Raw genomic sequence first — 17,899 nt, 5'->3', positions numbered from 1 at the left:
GCTTTCCCCACTCCTCTGTGTATGGGACGACGAAGAAGAAGAGGTTGGATTTATACCCCACCCTTCACTCGGAGTTTCAGAGCGGCTTACAATCTCCTTTCCCTTCCCCTCCCCACAACAGACACCCTGTGAGGTGGGTGGGGCTGAGAGAGCTCTTTCCAGAACTGCCCCTGAGAGAACAGCTCTACCAGAATTATGGCTTGCTCAAGGTCATCCAGCAGCTGCAAGTGGAGGAATGGGGAATCGAACTCTGTTCTCCCAGATTACAGTCCACGCACTTAACCACTGCACCATTTAAAAACCCCTTGGTTCCCTTTTTGTACAAGAGGCGGCAATTAAAACTGGACTCTTTTCTCCCTCCCCCCCCCCGGCAGCCTGTGCAAAGAGAGAGGGGCTTTCGGACTGAGCGGGAGAACGGCAAAGTCTTCCAGGGGCACAGGTGAGTTGCCATTCTTGCACCCGGATGATGTGCTTGTGTTGGGCCGCCGTCGCTTCCGGAGCTGTGTGCACGGACTAACTCGGCCCTGATTCCCTAGATACGCATCAAATGCAGGTGGAGTCCTTCATGGAACTTTCTGTTCCTGGACTCTTTTCTTACTCCTGAGGTGGGCACTGTTCCCTCTAAGCTGAGTTAGTGTCAGCTAGAGCTCAAAGTTTTTTAGCCTCCGGCTCACGCATTTTTATCTCAGCTCAGGAAGGAGGGCTCCAGAGCAAACTAGTTTGTGCAGTAACCAGATCACTCACTCACACAACTTTAATGCCAGTAGCTCCCAAAATGGAATTTTTGCTCACAAGACTTCACAGCTTAGAGGGAACCTTGGAGGTGGGCACTGTGGCGGATCCAGCTCCAGACTCAGAGCTCATGTTTTTAAAACCCAGGGTAATTTTTTTTGGGGGGAGTACACAGTCTCAGAAATGGAAGGCACAAAGCGTGACTTGTCCGTTACTGTCTTTGTGAACAAGTAAAAAGCCCAGTAGTACCTTTAAGACTAACAAACTTTATCACAGCATAAGCGTTTGAGAAACACAGCTCTCTTTTTGTCTCTTTGTTGAAAGCTTACGCTACAATAAAGTTTGTTAGTTTTAAAGTGGTGTCAGGATCCACAGCAAAACAACATAGTACACACTTCCAGGAAGGTTTTACTTTTATTGAAAAGCCATAGATGCAGTAAGATGAACACTGTTAGGAATGGCGGGTTACCTATGCGCATAATAGGATATAGGGCATTCGTATACCCCCCCCCCCATGTAGTACCCAATTAATCGGGTTCCCGCATGCAGGCATTTGGCTGAGAACTAACGGCTGCAGAAGCAGGAGAGGTGAGAAGCTTCCCAGGAATACTAGTCACAGCAACTCCTCCAGTGGCCTTGAGAGATATGCGTTGCAGCGACGAGGCAATTAAGCGCAAGGGAAGGAATGCACAGTAGAAGGGAAACAAACCCCATACTTTTGGCAGCTTAGCTGACAAGGGGCTACTGGGCTTTTTACTATTTTGCAACCACAGACTAACGCAGCTAACTCCTCTGGATTTGTGAACAAGGAATCCAGCCCTGGGCTCAGACACATCTCAGATGTCTCGGAACGCCACCAGAGAATCATCTTCCGTTCTTTGTTGGGGAAAAGAGAGCCCGTAATCTCGCCGGGGTGGCTCGGCTTCTCCACCTCTCGGCAGTGGCGTGTCGTTTTGACGCAAGGAACCCTTTCCCTTTATGCGTCTTGTGTCATGGGAAGGCTTGTTACATGAGAAAAGCATGCCACTACCAGTGGGACATATCCATGAGTTCCAGTCCAGCATGCTCCACTGAGCCCTAGTCTTGAAACCACAGACTAGGGGGTAAATCTGTGTCTGGGCTTGTTCACACGTGAGCATGTGCCGTTCAGTACAAAGCAAAATGTGTCCTGCATGTGCGTATTGTCTTATTTTCAAATCTGTATGTCAACCTAGGTCACCCTTCTCACCGCAGAGCTGGTGACCCCGGGCCCTAAGGAGGCCAAGCTTGTGGCAACAAGGGCCGGGTCTTTTTCAGTGGCGGCTCCTACCTGGTGGAACGAGCTCCCGGAGGAGATCAGGGCCCTGCGGGACCTTGTGCAGTTCCGCAGGGCCTGCAAGACGGAGCTCTTCCGCTAGGCTTACGAGTAGGAGCCGCCACGGCCACTTCCACCACTGCTCCTTTATAGAGAGATACCGCCGGAGGGCTGGACAACATCTTTCCATGACCCTAGCCTTCCCCTCTGCTGCGCAAGGAGTTAGGAGTTTTATATGTGCATCCGTTGAAATCGATGTTTTAACTGTTTGAACTTTTGTATACTGTATGCACTTAGTGCCCCATGTGAGCCACCCTGGGCCCGTTCGCGGGGAGGGCGGGGTATAAATGCAATTAAATAAATAAATATAACAGAGTCCCTTTCCACGAAGAGCAATGTATCTGTCCTCTACAATCGATAGATTCAATCCATCATATCCTCTTGGATTGTCAATTGCATGCAGGTCCGCGTAAGAAACTCCTTTCTTCTCCACTATACCCCAAACATTGTATTAACAGTTCAGTTCAAAGTTTATTGCATGTAGCCAATGGCCATCGCAATAGAAAAGATGAAAAACAGTACAAAGATTGGCAATACATTTAAAAGAAAATTAAACTATATAGATGAAGTATGAATATAGATTTCAGAATCGGGCTTCTTAAATAGCACTTTCTAAAAGTACAGTCATTCCGTAGCCTTCTCTCTAATTTCCCTTGCAGCATGAGCATAGAGTGAGTGCCATTCTATAGGAGATAGAGGGATGGACGTCTGAGAGCAAAAAGGTTACTATTTCAATGCCTGATGTGGATTGTAAAGGTGTTAGGACTCGGTTAAGAAATTTGATTCTGGGGCCAGTATACATCATTGTATTACCAGTGACCGAATAATCCAATGTCTAGTAAATGACACAAACCCAGACATCACAGCTCTGGTCGCTAGATTCTTGGCTGAAGCGGTTAAAGATAGATAACAAGCCCTTCTGTATGACCAGTCTTATTTTGCGGTCTCTAACGCCTTCTTGCTCATATTTCATAATACAATGTGTTTTATCGCTATGCCATTAAAGGTATTTCATTTGGGATACGTTCTGCCCTGCCTCTCCCCCCGATGCTGGGGTCAACGTGCCTTGCCATCATCAGTCGTTCAGCACGGCAATTAAAACGTCAAGCGCTGAAACCCCCCCTAAGCTGTGTCCGATGTCAGCCTCAGGCGCCAGCGAAAGCCCTTGCAAGCAAACGGGATGACACTTTTTTTCCTAATTAAATTTTTACTAAACTAAAAGTCGCATAACTTGCCACTGCAAAATGTAGCCGTCGCAACAAGAAATAAACACATCGGGGAGTGATCGGGGCAAAAATCTATCCCCACGGTTAACAATCCATACCTGAAAAAAATTGCCACAGATCAATCCTGCAAGGACAGAAAACAACCAACAGTCATCCAATTAGAGACAGCTGTGCTCTTCTTTGGAAGCCTCTGCATAGAAGGGGCCCTCCTCACTTCATCGGGAGCCTGTTTTGCATGTGAAATACCTGCATGCAGAAAACTGGCATAAGAACATCAGAAGAGCCCTGCTGGATCAGACCAGCGGTCCATCTAGTCCAGCATCTTGTCTCACACAGTGTCTAACCAGTTCCTCTGGACGGCCAGCAACAGGGCAGAGAGGCCGAGGCCTTCATAAGAACATCAGAAGAGCCCTGCTGGGTCAGACCAGTGGTCCCTCTAGTCCAGCATCCTGTCTCACACAGCAGCCAACCAGTTCCTCTGGAGGGCCAACAACAGGGCAGAGAGGCCAAGGCCTTCATAAAAACATCAGAAGAGCCCTGCTAGATCAGACCAGTGATCCCTCTAGTCCAGCATCCTGTCTCACACAGTGGCCAACCAGTTCCTCTGGAGGGACAACAACAGGGCAGAGAGGCCGAGGCCTTCATAAAAACATCAGAAGAGCCCTGCTAGATCAGACCAGTGGTCCCTCTAGTCCAGAACCCTGTCTCACACAGTGGCCATCCGGTTCCTCTGGAGGGCCAGCAACAGGGCATAGAGGCCAAGGCCTTCCCTGATAAGAACATCAGAAGAGCCCTGCTGGATCAGACCAGTGGTCCATCTAGTCCAGCCTCCTGCCTCACACAGTAGCCAACCAGTTCCTCTGGAGGGCCAGCAACAGGGCATAGAGGCCGAGGCCTTCCCTTCATGTTGCCTCCTGACTCAGGGATTCAGAGGCTTAGTGCCTCTGAATGTGGAGGTTCCCTTCAGCCACCATGGCTAGTAACGATTGATAGACTTAATCCTCCATGAATCTATCTCATCCCCCTTTAAAGCTGTTTATTCCTGTTGCCATCGCTACATCCTCTGGCGGCGAATTCCAGATTTTTTAATCGTTCTTTATGTAAAGCTGTATTTCCTTTTTTCCGTCCTGAACCTCTACCGCCCATCGGTTTCATTGGATGCCCTCGAGCTCTAGACTTTTGGGAGCGGGAGAAGAAGTCCTCTCTGTCCACTCCTTCTGATCCAGATCTAATTTTATAAACCTCTTATCATGTCTCTTCTCTTCACCCCCTCCCCCCCGGTCCTCTCTTTTCTAAACTGAAAAGCCCCCCGTCATACTGGTGGCAGCCTTGCCCTGTGCACGAATCTCCTTTTGCACAGGAGCATTCCTTCCTGTGAGGCCTCGCCTGCCGATTCGAGGGGTGCAGCTCCAAGACCGGCCACCTGTCTCGTGAGAAGGGTTTGGCCACGCAGAGTGGGCAGCGAGTGCGAAACGGGGGGGGGATGGGTGCTGCAGAGGGCTGCCCTCAGAAAATCTGTGTGTTTGTGTGTTTGCGCATGTGTGTGCATGCGCATGTGTGTCTGTGTAAAGTGCTATGAAGGCACAGCCAGCTTACAGTGACCCCAGCAAGGGGGCTTTCAGGGCCAGTGAGAAGCAGAGGTGGTCTCCTTTCCCCAAAAAGATATTGCAGCATTGGGAAAGGGTGCAGAAAGGGGCAACTGAAATGATTAAGGGGATGGAGCCCCTTCCCCTTGAGGAAAGGTTAAAGCAGTTAGAGCTCTTCAGCTTGGGGAAACGGCGACTGAGGGGTGGCGTGATGGAAGTTTACGAAATCACGCATGGAGTAGAGGAGGTTCTTGTATCGTGAGAAAGGGAGAAAAGGGCTTCTTTCTCTGCCTGCTCCGTCCCATGAACCTCGATCATGTCACCCCCTCAGCCATCGTTTCTCCAAGCTAAAGAGCCCCGAGCACTTCAACCAGGGGTCGTTTCCCGCAGAAGCGCACAGGAGCGGAGCTCCGGCAGTAAAGAGCCCAGGGGGCGGGCACATGCAACAAGCCCTGCCCCTGCTCCCAGCAGCCCTCAGTCACAGCAAGAAGCAGCCAGGTAAGCTGCAGATGCCCCCCCCCAGCCCCCCGGTCCAAAACAGTCCAGTGGCACCTTTAAGACCAAGTTTTATTCAGGTACAAGCTCTCCCTCCTCTGCGAGGACAGATCTGCGTGTTCCCCCCCCCCCCAATAGCTAGCAATCCAAAACAGTCCAGTGGTGTTTGAGCAGTGGGTGTTGTCTTCTGACACACTTCTGGTGATGTCATGGGGTGTGGCATATGCAAAAGTTATGCTAATGGGTTATGCTAATGAGCTCCTGCACCTCTTTTTCTACGAAATGACCCCCGGCTTCAACCAGGAGCCCCAAGCACAGAAGAGCTGCCGAGAACACCCCTTCAAGACCTCTCTTGGGCATCTGCCGCCTTTTCTGCTGCAAAGCTTAGAGTGCTTAATTGCACGCGGGGTGTCCCTTTGGTCTCTCGACTGGACGTCTTTCCCTCTTCCCTTACAGGAACCAGGTGACCTGCCTGTCGGTCTCCACGGACGGAAGCCTGCTGCTCTCCGGATCGCACGACGAAACGGTTCGGTTGTGGGACATCCAGAGCAAGCAGTGTCTGCGCACCGTGAACTACAAAGGTGGTTGCAGGGGAATGTTACACCCTGGCGGGGGGGGAGGGAGGGAGGACTGAACCAGATGCAATTATAGGGGGGGAAGAGACTGGGGAAACCAATGTGCATGATGCTGAGAGCTTGGGTTAGACCCTTCACTAGGGAATCCAGTTGCAACCAGTGCTCCCTCTTAAGCCGTGGAGGCTTGCGAGCAAAAATTTTACTTTGTGAGCCACTGGGGTTAAAGCTGTGAGCGAGAGATTTGGCTGCTGCATAAATCAGTTTGCTCCGGAGGCATCCTTCCTGAGCGAAGACAACAATGTGTAAGCCAGAGGCTAAAAAACTGTGAGCTAGTTCACACTAACTCAGCTCAGAGGGAACACTGTTTACAACTGAAAGGCAGGTGTGTTGTGTCAGGAATCAGCCGTTTGTGCTTGATCTAGCAGTGGCACGGAAGGCATGAGAGAGCGCCATCGCAGTCGATTCATGGCGAACCCTTAACGGGGTTTTCAAGACAAGAGACATTCAGAGGCGGTTTGCCATCGCCTGCCTCTGCGTTGTGACCCCGGACTTCCTCGGCGGTCTCCCATCCAAACGCTAACCAGGGCCGACCCTGCTTAGCTTGTGAGATCAGGCTAGCCTGGGCTATTCAGGTCAGGTCCAACTTTCTAGTCCTCATGTTTAAAAGGAGACTTGGTTCAGCCATCATGCCAAACGACGGGTTGCGATTAATGTATTTTAGCACCTGTGATGTGGCTCGGGCTTCCAGAGTCGCAGGTTAATCTTAAGAGATGCAACTGGATGCCAGTCCCATAGCCAGAAATGTTGGGTTGGTGGGGCATGGGGAGGTTTTGTGAGGGAGGGGAGAGGGGGGCTGCCCGCACCTGAACTCCAAGCGGTGAAATCACCGCTTGGAGTTCAGGGAAGGCATGCGGCTAGCAGCCGCCCCTCTCCCTCATCTCCTGCAAGATTTAAAGGGCCCACTGATCGGCTGGAGGGCCCTTTAAATCTTGGGAGGAGGGGAGGAAGAGGGGTGGCTGCAAGATGTAAAGGGCCCTCCAGCTGATGGGCGAGCCATGTGCTCCCGCCGATCAGCTGGAAGGCCCTTTTAATGTCACAGGAGGGGGGAGAGAGGCAGCAACTGTTGTGGGGCGCACCTCACATTTGAGGGGGCAGAGCCCTGAAATGCCCCACTGTAACCACCACTTGGAATTCAGGGAAGGCATGCGGCTAGCAGCCGCCCCTCTCCCTCATCTCCTGCAAGATTTAAAGGGCCCTCCAGCTGATGGGCGAGCCACGTGCTCCCGCCGATCAGCTGGAAGGCCCTTTTAATGTCACAGGAGGGGGGGGAGAGGCAGCAGCTGTTGTGGGGCGTGCCTCACATTTGAGGGGGCAGAGCCCCGAAATGCCCCACTGTAACCACGGGCCTGTTGGATGCCCTTGGTCAAGGTATCTTTCTACCAAAGAGAAGTGTGTAGCCCTTAAGGCTGCTGTGACTTGCTTGAAGGTATCATGGCAAGCCCCAGTGAAATCTCACTGGGGCTTGAGCATTGCTTTGTGTGTCAGGTTCTTTGTCCTTTTCCATAGCTGGTATAATTTTGTCTTATTCTCTTTGCTCAGAATTTGGACTCCCGGATTCCTTGTGTTTTTGCTTTCTAATGCACAATCTCTGTCGCAGGGCCTGTGATCTCGGGTCACTCCCTGGCAGTGTATCCCCTCTGAAAAAAAATTCTTAGCAATAGTGCACTTCTGCAAGGGTGATGGCTACAAGCATAGCTTCAAGAGGGGATTGGATAAACATATAGAGTCGAGGTTCATCAGTGGCTGTGAGCCACAAGGTATATATGGAACACTATATCAGGGGCAGTGATGTCCTATATCATTAGTGCTTGGGAGGGCCACGGTGGGAGGGCTTCTGGAGTTCTGGCCCCACTGGTGGACCTCCTGATGGCACCTGTGTTTTGGCCACTGTGTGATAACACAGAATGTTGGACTGGATGGGCCATTGGCCTGATCCAGCATGGCTTCTCTTCTCTCCTTATGTTGCCTTGGTGTTCTTAGAAGATGGGCACCAGGAATTTCAGGTGGTCTTCCAGCCCTGTACCAGCCTTTGGTTAAAGCAAAGAATCCCAATTCTATAAAAATGAAATTTGGAAGAAACCGGGCAAGCTTGGAACACACTTGTGTAGGTCGACCTTGTGCGTTTCCACGTCAGCCGTGAATGATCAAGTCCTTGGACTCGGCCTGCTCCCTCCCCCTCGCGTGGCGAGCCGCGTTAGGAAGTCCTCGCCCTTTCCGAGCTCAGATCTCATCCGCTTTGTATCTACCTTGGATCGTCTTGAGAAAGGCAAACTCTGAGTACCGTAAAGGAGCTTTTATTTTGGGCCCGTAAGCAGATCTTTGAACGTTCGGCAAGGCTGGTTTAGAATCCCAAATGGCGGTTTCTTTGAAATGCTGAATAGAGGGGGGGGGCGCCGAGGACGAGCATGCCACAGATTGGAGGGCTCACAGGCGTCCCTCTTGCCCGTGATTGGCTTCAGCTGTGCCGGTAGCATTGGCCGCACATCAGCTCAAGCCAGAAAAGCCCTCCTAAGCGGGGTCTGAACTTCAGGTTTGCAAACCCTAATTAGAGAAGAGCCTTCGCCATCGTCTCAGGTCTCAGAAGCTAAGCAGGGTCAGCCCCGGTTAGTATTTGGATGGGAGACCGCCGAGGAAGTCCAGGGTCGCTACGCAGGGGCAGGCAACGGCCAACCACCTCTGAATGTCTCTTGCCTTCACCTGGGTGGCCCAGGCAAGCCTGATCTTGTCAGGTCTCTGAAACTAAGCAGGGTCGACCCCGGTTAGCGTTTGGATGGGAGACCGCCAAGGAAATTCAGGGTCGCTACACAGAGGGAGGCAACGGCCAACCATCTCTGTTTGTCTCTGCCCTGAACTGAGTGGCCCAGGCTAGTCTGATCTGGTCAGATCTCGGAAGCGAAGGAGGGTCTACCCTGGTTAGTGTTTGGATGGGAGACCGTCGGGGAAGTCGAGGGTCGCTATGAGGAGGCTAGCAATGACAAAACCACCTCTGGACGTCTCTTGCCTTGAAAACCCTGCAGGGTCACTATAAACCGGCAGCAACTTGACAGCACTTTCCACCACCACCCCCATCAAATAGAGAGGAGATGTGATCAATGTGGCAGGCATCCCACCCGTTGTTCCTTAGTTGAAATAAATCCCGGACATGGGAAACGGAAGCACAAGAGAGTTTGGTGTAGTGGATAAGTGCGCAGACTCTAATCTGTGAGAACCGGGTTTGATTCCCCACTCCTCCACTTGCAGCTGCTGGATGACCTTGGGCAAGCCATGGTTCTGTCAGAGCTGCCCTTGAAAGAGCAGTTCTTGAAAGAGCTCTCTCGGCCCCACCGACCTCACAGGGTGTCTGTTGTGGGGAGGAGGAGGGAAAGGAGTTTGTCAGCTGCTCTGAGACACCTTTGGGGAGTGAAGGGCGGGGGATAAATCCAATCTCCTCTTCTTCTTTTACCTCCCAGAGTGTCTGTTGTGGGGAGGGGAAGGGAGTGGAGTTTGTAAGCGGCTCTGAGACTCCTTTGGGGAGTGAAGGGCGGGGTATGAATCCAATCTCCTCTTCTTCTTTTACCTCCCAGGGTGTCTGTTGTAGGGAAGGGAAGGGAAAGGAGTTTGTAAGCCGCTCTGAGACTCCTTCAGGTAGTGGAGGGAGGGGTGTAAATCCAATCTTCTCTCTTCCTCCTCCCCCTCCTCCACAGAGAGCCCGAAACACAGTCCCACCCTCCTGAGTGTAGAGTCGGTATGGCGCAGTGGTTAGAGCGTCAGTCTGGGCCCTGGGAGATCCCGGTTCAAATTCCCCCTCGGCCATGGAGGCTTGCTGGGTGACGCGGTGGCCAGCTACCCTCTCCTTTCCTAAGTGACCTCATGGGACTGTTGTAGAGGGAAGATGGAGGGTAGGGATACCACATTTCCCATCTTGAGTTTCCCGGGGGACGGGCAGGAGAGAAATGCAATAGATAAGTCGGTTAGGAGGCCATGCACATGAGATCCGTCACAGGCCGTTGACTCGGATGCTCCTGAGCTCAATATTTGAGGATTCCACCCCCCCTCCTGGCGTGGAGTGTCAGGTCTCCTTTGTGCAGAGAGGGAGAAAAACCTGAGTCACCACTCGTTCGCTTGCCGTGATCTTTGCTGTACATTATCTTCATGGCCTCCGCGTCTCGTCGCTTTGCTGCCAATGGAACAAGATTGGCAGATTCTCTGGGGCCCTCCAGTGTTCGCGGAAGAGCCAGGTGTTCGGTCGGCAGAAGGGCACGGAATGAACACGGCCAGACCTTGAACGACAGGGTGCCAAAACACCTTATCGTGCAGATCCGTTCCAGGTCTGCAGAGAGGCTTCAAAGCTGGCCCTCTGGGCAGACCGGAGCAGGAGAAGTTGGGTGGGGAGGCAGGCGTTCAAGGGGCCCGTGGGCCAGTCTAAGCTCAGCCGTCACCCAACCCCCCTGCAGTTTGGTGTAGTGGTTAGGAGCACAGACTCTAATCTGGGAGAACCGGGTTTGATTCCCCGCTCCTCCACCTGCAGCTAGCTGGATGATCTTGGGTCAGTCACGAGTTCTGTAAGACACAGGGAGGGGAAAACAAACCTGAACCAAAAACTGGAATCAAGAACCAAAAGAAGAAGAAGAGATTGGGTTTATACCCCGCCCTTCACTTGGAGTCTCAGAGCGGCTTACAAACTCCTTTCCCTTCCCCTCCCCACAACAGACACCCTGTGAGGTGGGTGGGGCTGAGAGAACTCTTGACAGAAACTGCTCTTTTTCAAGGACAGCTCTGACAGAGCTTGTGACTGACCCAAGGTCACACCAGCAGGTGCAAGTGGAGGAGTGGGGAATCAAACCCGGTTCTCCCAGATTAGAGTCCGCACACTTAACCACTACACCAAACTGGCTCACCAAAGGGTGAGGAGAAAGTCTAGTGAAGGGCCAATATTAAAAACCTACTTAAAACTTATAATATGCAAACATACAAGTATATGTATGTATTAGAAAGATAGTTAAAAACATGCATAAGGGCCCAATGAAAGCCTTGTAAAAAAAGTAAAGCCTAAACACAAGGGCCAGTACACATGACCTGACGCGTTTCTGCCCTACTGGGGCCTTCTTCAGAGGTCAAACAATATTGAGGTACACATAACTTAAATACATATTGCAATAAGATAACCAATGAGTGAATAATGGACCAGGAAGAGGAAGGTTAAGCAGCAAGATCTAGAGACACGTGACAAAGAGGTTTGTGAGGCCTCAAAAGGTGGAAGTCATGTGGGTCTGGTGCCAAATGCACAGTTGCTGAATTAGAACCAGGGCTTTTTTTGTAGAAAAAGCCCAGCAGGAACTCATTAGCATAATAGGCCATACCCAACAGCAGGAACTCATTAGCATATTAGGCCACACCCACGACAGCACAGCTCATTAGCACATTAGGCCACACCCACCTTTTGCTTCTTATTCTGTTTACCTTGTTTGTTTTCAAAACCCAGGGCTTTTTTTGGAGCAGGAACTCCTTTGCATGTTAGGCCACACCCCTAATGTAGCCAATCCTAATGAGTTTCTGCTGTTGGGTGTGGCCAATTATGCTAATGAGTTCCTGCTGGGCGTGGCCAACTCAGGAGCCAGCCAGAACTCCGTTCCTGTGCATTCCTGCCCAAAAATAGCCCTGATTAGAACATCTTCCTGTTTAGGTCCAAAAACACATACGTGGCTATCAAAGTCAGAGCTAGAGTGTCCTCAAGCAAACAGCAGTGCTATTGAGTAGGTGTGGTTCTTTCTCTCCGGTAGTCACATGTCCTTTCAGAGCTGCTCTCCCAAGAGCCGTTTCTGTCAGAGCTCTCTCAGCCCCGCCTACCTCACCGGGTGCCTGTTGTGGGGAGAGGAAGGGAAAGGCGATTGTAAGCTGCTCTGAGACTCCTTCGGATAGTGAAGGGCGGGGTATAAATCCAACCTCTTCTCTTCGCACCAGGCTGGCGTGCAGAAGGTCTCGAGCCCTGTCTCTGTTTAAGGGGTGACAGAGGACTCTTCCTCTGCCTGGGATTCAGTAGGGCTGCTGCCGGTCTGGGTAGACAGTCCTGGGCTAGATGACCAGTGTTCCCTCTAAGCCGAGTTGGTGCGAGCTAGCTCACGGGGTTTTTTAAAGCCTCCGGCACACACATTTTTCGTCTCAGCTCAGGAAGGGAGGGCTCCAGAGCAGACTAATTTATGCAGCAGCCAAATGGCTCGCTCACGACTTCAATGCCAGTAGCTCACCAAGTAGAGTTTTTGCTCACAGGACTCCACAGCTTAGCGGGAGCATTGGCAGGGATCTGAGTGTAGCCCGCGCCAGGCTGCTAGCGGCAGACTAACTTGCCCCTTCAGAATGCGTTGAGCTAAATGAGTACAATAGTCTGAAATTCTATGAAGAAGAGCCTACTCTCCAGACATCAGCGGATGTTGTATCAGTAAAGTGACATCGTTGTCGTTCAGAGGAAGTCCCAACGAAACGATACGTCATTTTGGAGAACGCCGTTAGCAGCCATGGATTCTACCGCGATAATTATTTTTGTACACTTGTCGCGATTCTGTGAATATTGAATAATATTCTGCATCGTATAAGGTATTCAGCGCACCGTTTCAGTTTCCTTCGGATCTGATTTATTTAGGGATCTGAGTGGATCAGGCAGTGTGATACGGCCCTGTAAGTTTCACACGCAGTGTGGACGAAGGCCCTCCTTCAGTCCCCGGCACCTCCTGGGCTGGGAAAGGCCCCTCTCTGCTCGAGGCTTTGGAGGCCCCCACCAGCCGGAAGAGGCAAGAGGAGCCGTGGGTCTGCTCAGCCGAGGCAGCTCGCCCTGAGTGTCCGTAGCTGGGCGGAGGAACTTGTGTTCCGCCCACTGGGGATTCCAGATTCAGACCCAGCAGGGGTGGGAAGCATTCTCCCCTCCCAGACACCTAGAAGAGCTTGTGCTGGTCAGACGAAGCACAATCGGATTAGCTGGACTGGCGGTCTGACCGTGTGCGGGGCCGCTTCATGTGTGCGTTGGATCTGGCCCCCACGGCTTCTTCGTCCCTCCCCCCCCCCCATGCCCCTCCTTAGATCGTACAACTCTATTTCCTTCTTAACCAGTAAACCTGATGCTCCTTTTTGATCATGTAATTCCCTTCCTCTGGGGAGTCACTCGGGGAGTGGCGGAGGGGGAGAGGTGGCTGTGAATTTCCTGCATTGTGTGTGCGGGGGAGGGGGGGTTGGACTAGATGACCCTCGGAGTCCCTTCCAGCTCTTACGTTTTTGTGTAGACCCGTAGATACCCCACTGCCTGCTTGTCGGGTAAGAACCTGCTGAAAGGGGAACTGAATGGGGGGGGGTGTCATTCTGAATTGGGGTGGGTGGGCATGATCCCGTTCCCGAGGGTACCGCGTGAGGCCAACGTGGGTATATTTTATGCGAAGAGGCTGGTAGATCGTCTCTGTAGCTTTGGCAGGTCCCGTAATGAAATTTGACTGAGCCCGGTTGGCCTGGTGGTGCCGCACGGTGACTTTGCTTCTCTTGAAATTCCTCAGCGGCATTTCTCCCGAGAGCAGGAATCGCCTGGACGGCCCAGGCTAGCCCGATCTTGTCAGATCTCGGAAGCTAAGCAAGGTCAGGCCTGGGGAGGAGGAGGAGGAGATTATAGGATTTATCCCCTGCCCTTCACTATCCAGAGGGGTCTCAGAACAGCTTACAATCTCCTTTCCCTTCCCCTCCCCGCAACAGACACCCTGTGATGTAGGTGGGGCTGAGAGAGCTCTGACAGAAACTGCTCTTGAGAGAACAGCTCTGAGGGAACTGGGACTGACCCAAGGTCACCCAGCTGGCTGCATGCGGAGGAGGAGTGGGGAATCAAACCCGGTTCTCCCAGATCCGAGTCCGCCGCTCTCAACCCTGACACCAAACCAGCTCTGTATTTGGATGGGTGACCTCCAAGGAAGTCCGGGGTCGCCGTGCAGAGGCAGGCAACGGCAAGCCACCTCCGAACGTCCCTTTCCTTGAAATCCCCCTAGAGGGTGGCCACAAGTCAGCTATGACTTGACGGCAGAACAAAAAGGAGCGGTCGCCTGAAGTGGGGGCAGAGTTTCCCTTGCAGTGGTGGTGGTCATGTTCTTCTGGGCCGCGAACTGGTAACTGCGAACCGGGAGCTGCTGGTGTCCTGGCGGAGAGATGCATTTTCCTCCTGCACTTGCCTTGTGTAGTGATCCCCCCCCCCTCCCTTCCCTGGAATGCCTAATTACTTCCCTCCTTCCCCAGGAAGTCCTGTCAGTGCTTCGGAACCCCTTGCTCTTCTCCCTGCCCCAGGGAGGCATTAGCATCCTTTATCTCAGCCACACAGAGCTCCGATAAGGAGCCACTCTCTCTCTCTCTCTCCCCACCTGGAGTTTCCCTTCCTCATCTCCTGTTCCCGGCTAGTAAACACCCTCAGTCTCCTGTAGCATTGGGCCTGGCAGGCCGAGAGGCCATTAACGGCTGCACCCCGAAGGCCGATCTCAGCAGGGCGGATAGCCAGTAAATCCTCCGCAGCCGGAACAGCCAGACAGTCCTAATAACCAGGCTGGGAACATAAACTTGCAGTTGTGTAAATTAATCAGATGGAGTGTCCGGCGCGGTCGCCAGATCCGCCGAGAATCCAAGAGTCGCCTTGTAAATAACAGCGAGTTCCCAGCACTTAGTGGCTGGGCCAGTCACTCCAGTTTGTTAATTAAATAACGAGAGGCTCTGGAGAGCTGCAGGCACCCCCACCCCACCCCGGAGGCTGCCCGCTGTGCACCTCCACGATTGGCCGACCTTGCTTCTGCTCACAATGCAGAGAGTTGGCCGGATTTACTCTTCTGCGGATGAGGCTGCCCGTTGCATCTCTGTGCAATATGGCTTTCTTTCCAGTGGCGGCTTAAAGACTAGCAGCGTTTATTCTAGCACGAGCCAGAGCTCGTTTCGACCGATGCGTCTTGGAAAGGAATCGTCTCCCTTCCCGTCAGAACAGAGACTCTCAGAACAGCGACTCGTGCAGGGGCAGATGAAAGCTAGAAGAGTCTTGGCATTTTAACGCTCCAGAAACAAAAGCAGTGCGGGCGGTTAACGAGTGCCCGGAATTACAATTTAGACGAAAGCACGTCTTAGAGGTTTAAGAAACAACAGCTCACTCATTGCTCATGGAAACGCCGGAGGCAAGGTGGAAATTTATAGGCAGGAGGGACAAATGTTTCTCTGTCTTCCGCAGCTCCCTGAAACAACCCTCTGGACTCCTGGGTCCCCGGAGCCGGGCGTTCTTCTGGCTTGATAACACAGCAGCACATTTGGCATGCCGAACGGTCCAGGTTCAAACTGTATTTGCAGGGCCGGTGCAAGCCCCTCTCTGCTGGCTGATGAAGACAGTGCCGGGTTAGATGGACCAGTGCTCTGATAACAGTATCGGGCAGCGTCATATCTGGGGAAGGCCTCTTAGCGAGGGGTAGAACTTTTGCTCAGCGGGTCAGGAGGATCCAGGTTTGATTCCTGGCATCTGCAGCAACGGATGGTGGGTAAACACCTTTCCTTTCCCGAGGTCCTGGCAGGCCGCTGCCGGTCAGAGCAGGCGATCCCGGGGGCAAACGTCTCCAGTTTGGTGTCGTGGTTAAGTGCACAGACTCTAATCTGGGAGAACCGAGTTTGATTCCCCACTCCTCCACTTGCACCTGCTGGGTGACCTTGGGCAAGCCACAGTTCTGGCACAGCTGTTCTGGAAAAAGCCGTTTCTGTCAGAGCTCTCTCAGCCCCACCTACCTCACAGAGTGTCTGTTGTGGGGAGGGGAAGGGGAAAAGGACTTCGTAAGCTGCTCTGAGACTCCCTTGGGTAGCGAAGGGCGGGGTATAGAATCCAACTTTCTCGTCGTCTTCTCTTCTTCTCTGTCGCATCCCAAGTTCTTGGTTTGCAAGCCATCCCCTGGGATCCACCAGAGGAGCGTGCTTGCAAATATGAGAAATCTGTCCATTGAACACGCAAAGCCACGTTGTGCCGAATCAGACCCTTGGGTCCATCAAGGTCAGTCTCGTCTACTCCGATTGGCAGCAGCTCTCCAGGGTCTCAGGCAGAGACGTGTGCATTGGCTGCTCTGCGATCCTCTTAACTGGAGACACCAGGGATCGAACCTGGGGCCTCCTGCGTGCCGAGCAGGTGCTCTGCCACTGAGCCACGGCCTCTCCCCAAGTGGATGCCATCTGGGAATTTGTGGAGGATGTCACAACGCCACTGAGAGATGGCATTCTGCGCCCCCTGCAAGAGACGGAGACCCCCCCTGCAAAATCGAAGAGATGGAGTTCTAATCTCTCCTGTGCCCTGATCAACTCCCACACACACACACCCTGTGTCCCTTGCAGGGACAGAGAGATGTCTTGGGGAGGGGTGCCCTGGGGGGGCAGTATGAGTGTACCGGGGGTGGTGGTACCTGTGAGGGCAAGGGCACCTGCTTGGCACGCTTGGTCCTGTGGATTCAGTCCCCCACGGAAAGACCTTTCTCCACTGGAGTCCCCAGGAAGCGCTGAACCCCAGGCTACGGGGAGTGACGGTCTGCCCGGGGGGGGGGGGGGAGAACCCTGCAAACAAAGTCCCCGATCCAAAAGCTTGAGGGTCTCCAGTGAAAAGGGGGCTGGGGAAAGCCCAACTCTGCCTGGGACCCTGGGTCAGCTGCGGCCATTCAGAGCAGACGGTGCGGACCGATGACTTGACTAGCCCCACTGGCGGGCCTCCTGGTGGCACCCGGGTTTTGGCCACCGTGCGACCCAGAGTGTTGGACCGGATGGGCCATAGGCCCCCGATCCAACATGGCTTCTCTCACGTTCTCATTACTTGGCCTCAGGCAGCTGCCTGCCTTCTCCTTCCTTCCCTTCCTGGTGTCCCTCGCCCCAAAGCTGCCTTGAGCTGGAATCATAGAATCATAGATTTGGAAGGGACCTCCAGGGTCATCTAGTCCAACCCAACGCAGGAAATTCAAAAATCCCTTCCCCCCACCCACACACACACACACACACAGTGACTGCTGTTCCACACACAGAAGAAGACAAAAAACCTCCAGGGTCCCTGGCCAAATTGGCTTGGAGAACAATTGCTCCCTGACCCCAGAGGGGCGATCGGCGTTTCCCTGGGCGTGTCAGAAAGGGCCACAAGAACTCAGCGCCGAGGCAGCCCTTCGTGCCCTCCCTCTCGTGGTCTGCCAAAGTCCACAGCGTCAGCATCGCTGTCAGATGGCCAGCTGGGCTCTGTCTGAAAACCTCCAAAGGAGGATTCCTCCGCAGTTTCGTGATCCTCAAAAAAACCAGGATTACGAAATTGCGGGGGAAATCGGGCGAAGCCGCGAGTCAAAATGCAGCCCCGCAGCTTCGGGTGTGAAACTGACCGATAGTATCGGGCCAAACGGCGGCGCAACATCGAGGCAGCTCTAGTGCGAAATCAGCCAGACTGTCAGGAAGAGCTCTTCCTAATCTTTAGCTGAAAAGAGGAGGGGGAGGCGCTGCCGTTGTCCCGGGCGGCAGTTCCGAGGTCCTGTAGCTTTTTGGAGCGCCAGCTTTCTGGAGACAGCCAGAGCTGCCGGTGAGCCACGGTGGCCCCTTGGCACCGAGGAGGGAAGCTGTGCGCCTCCCCCGCAGAGACCCTGGGATTAATACGGCACACGCTGCCAGAGAGAGTTCCAAGCCATTGGCAGCTGCAGGAGGGGAACGAGGGAGCCTAGCCCTGTGCAGGGCTGCTGCTGAGTCAGACCACCTGGCTGCTTTGAGGAGTCGGCAGCCCGAGGCTACAGTTTGATGTCCACGTCGTGGGGGGGGGGGCGCTGACCGTGTCTGGCCCACCTTCCATCTCGGTGCGCAACCCCCCCCCCCCCCCCCCGGGGGCCCCCCTTCCGCGTCCAGGTT

General features: G+C 53.3%; 1 protein-coding gene across 1 annotated transcript in view; it reads left to right on the top strand.

The window, feature by feature from the left end:
• WDR18 (WD repeat domain 18) overlaps positions 1–17,899 on the top strand; it is a 69,591-nt gene that overhangs the window by 29,744 nt on the left and 21,948 nt on the right. The window contains exons 6-7 of the mRNA XM_015418922.1: positions 375–439; positions 5,850–5,974. Coding sequence (XP_015274408.1) covers positions 375–439; positions 5,850–5,974 — 190 coding nt within the window. The remainder of the gene's footprint in view (positions 1–374; positions 440–5,849; positions 5,975–17,899) is intronic.

Source organism: Gekko japonicus, unplaced genomic scaffold (assembly GCF_001447785.1).
Source record: "Gekko japonicus isolate JY-2015 unplaced genomic scaffold, Gekko_japonicus_V1.1 scaffold2262, whole genome shotgun sequence".
NCBI lineage: Eukaryota > Metazoa > Chordata > Lepidosauria > Squamata > Gekkonidae > Gekko > Gekko japonicus.
This window is presented reverse-complemented; position numbering and strand designations above follow the sequence as displayed.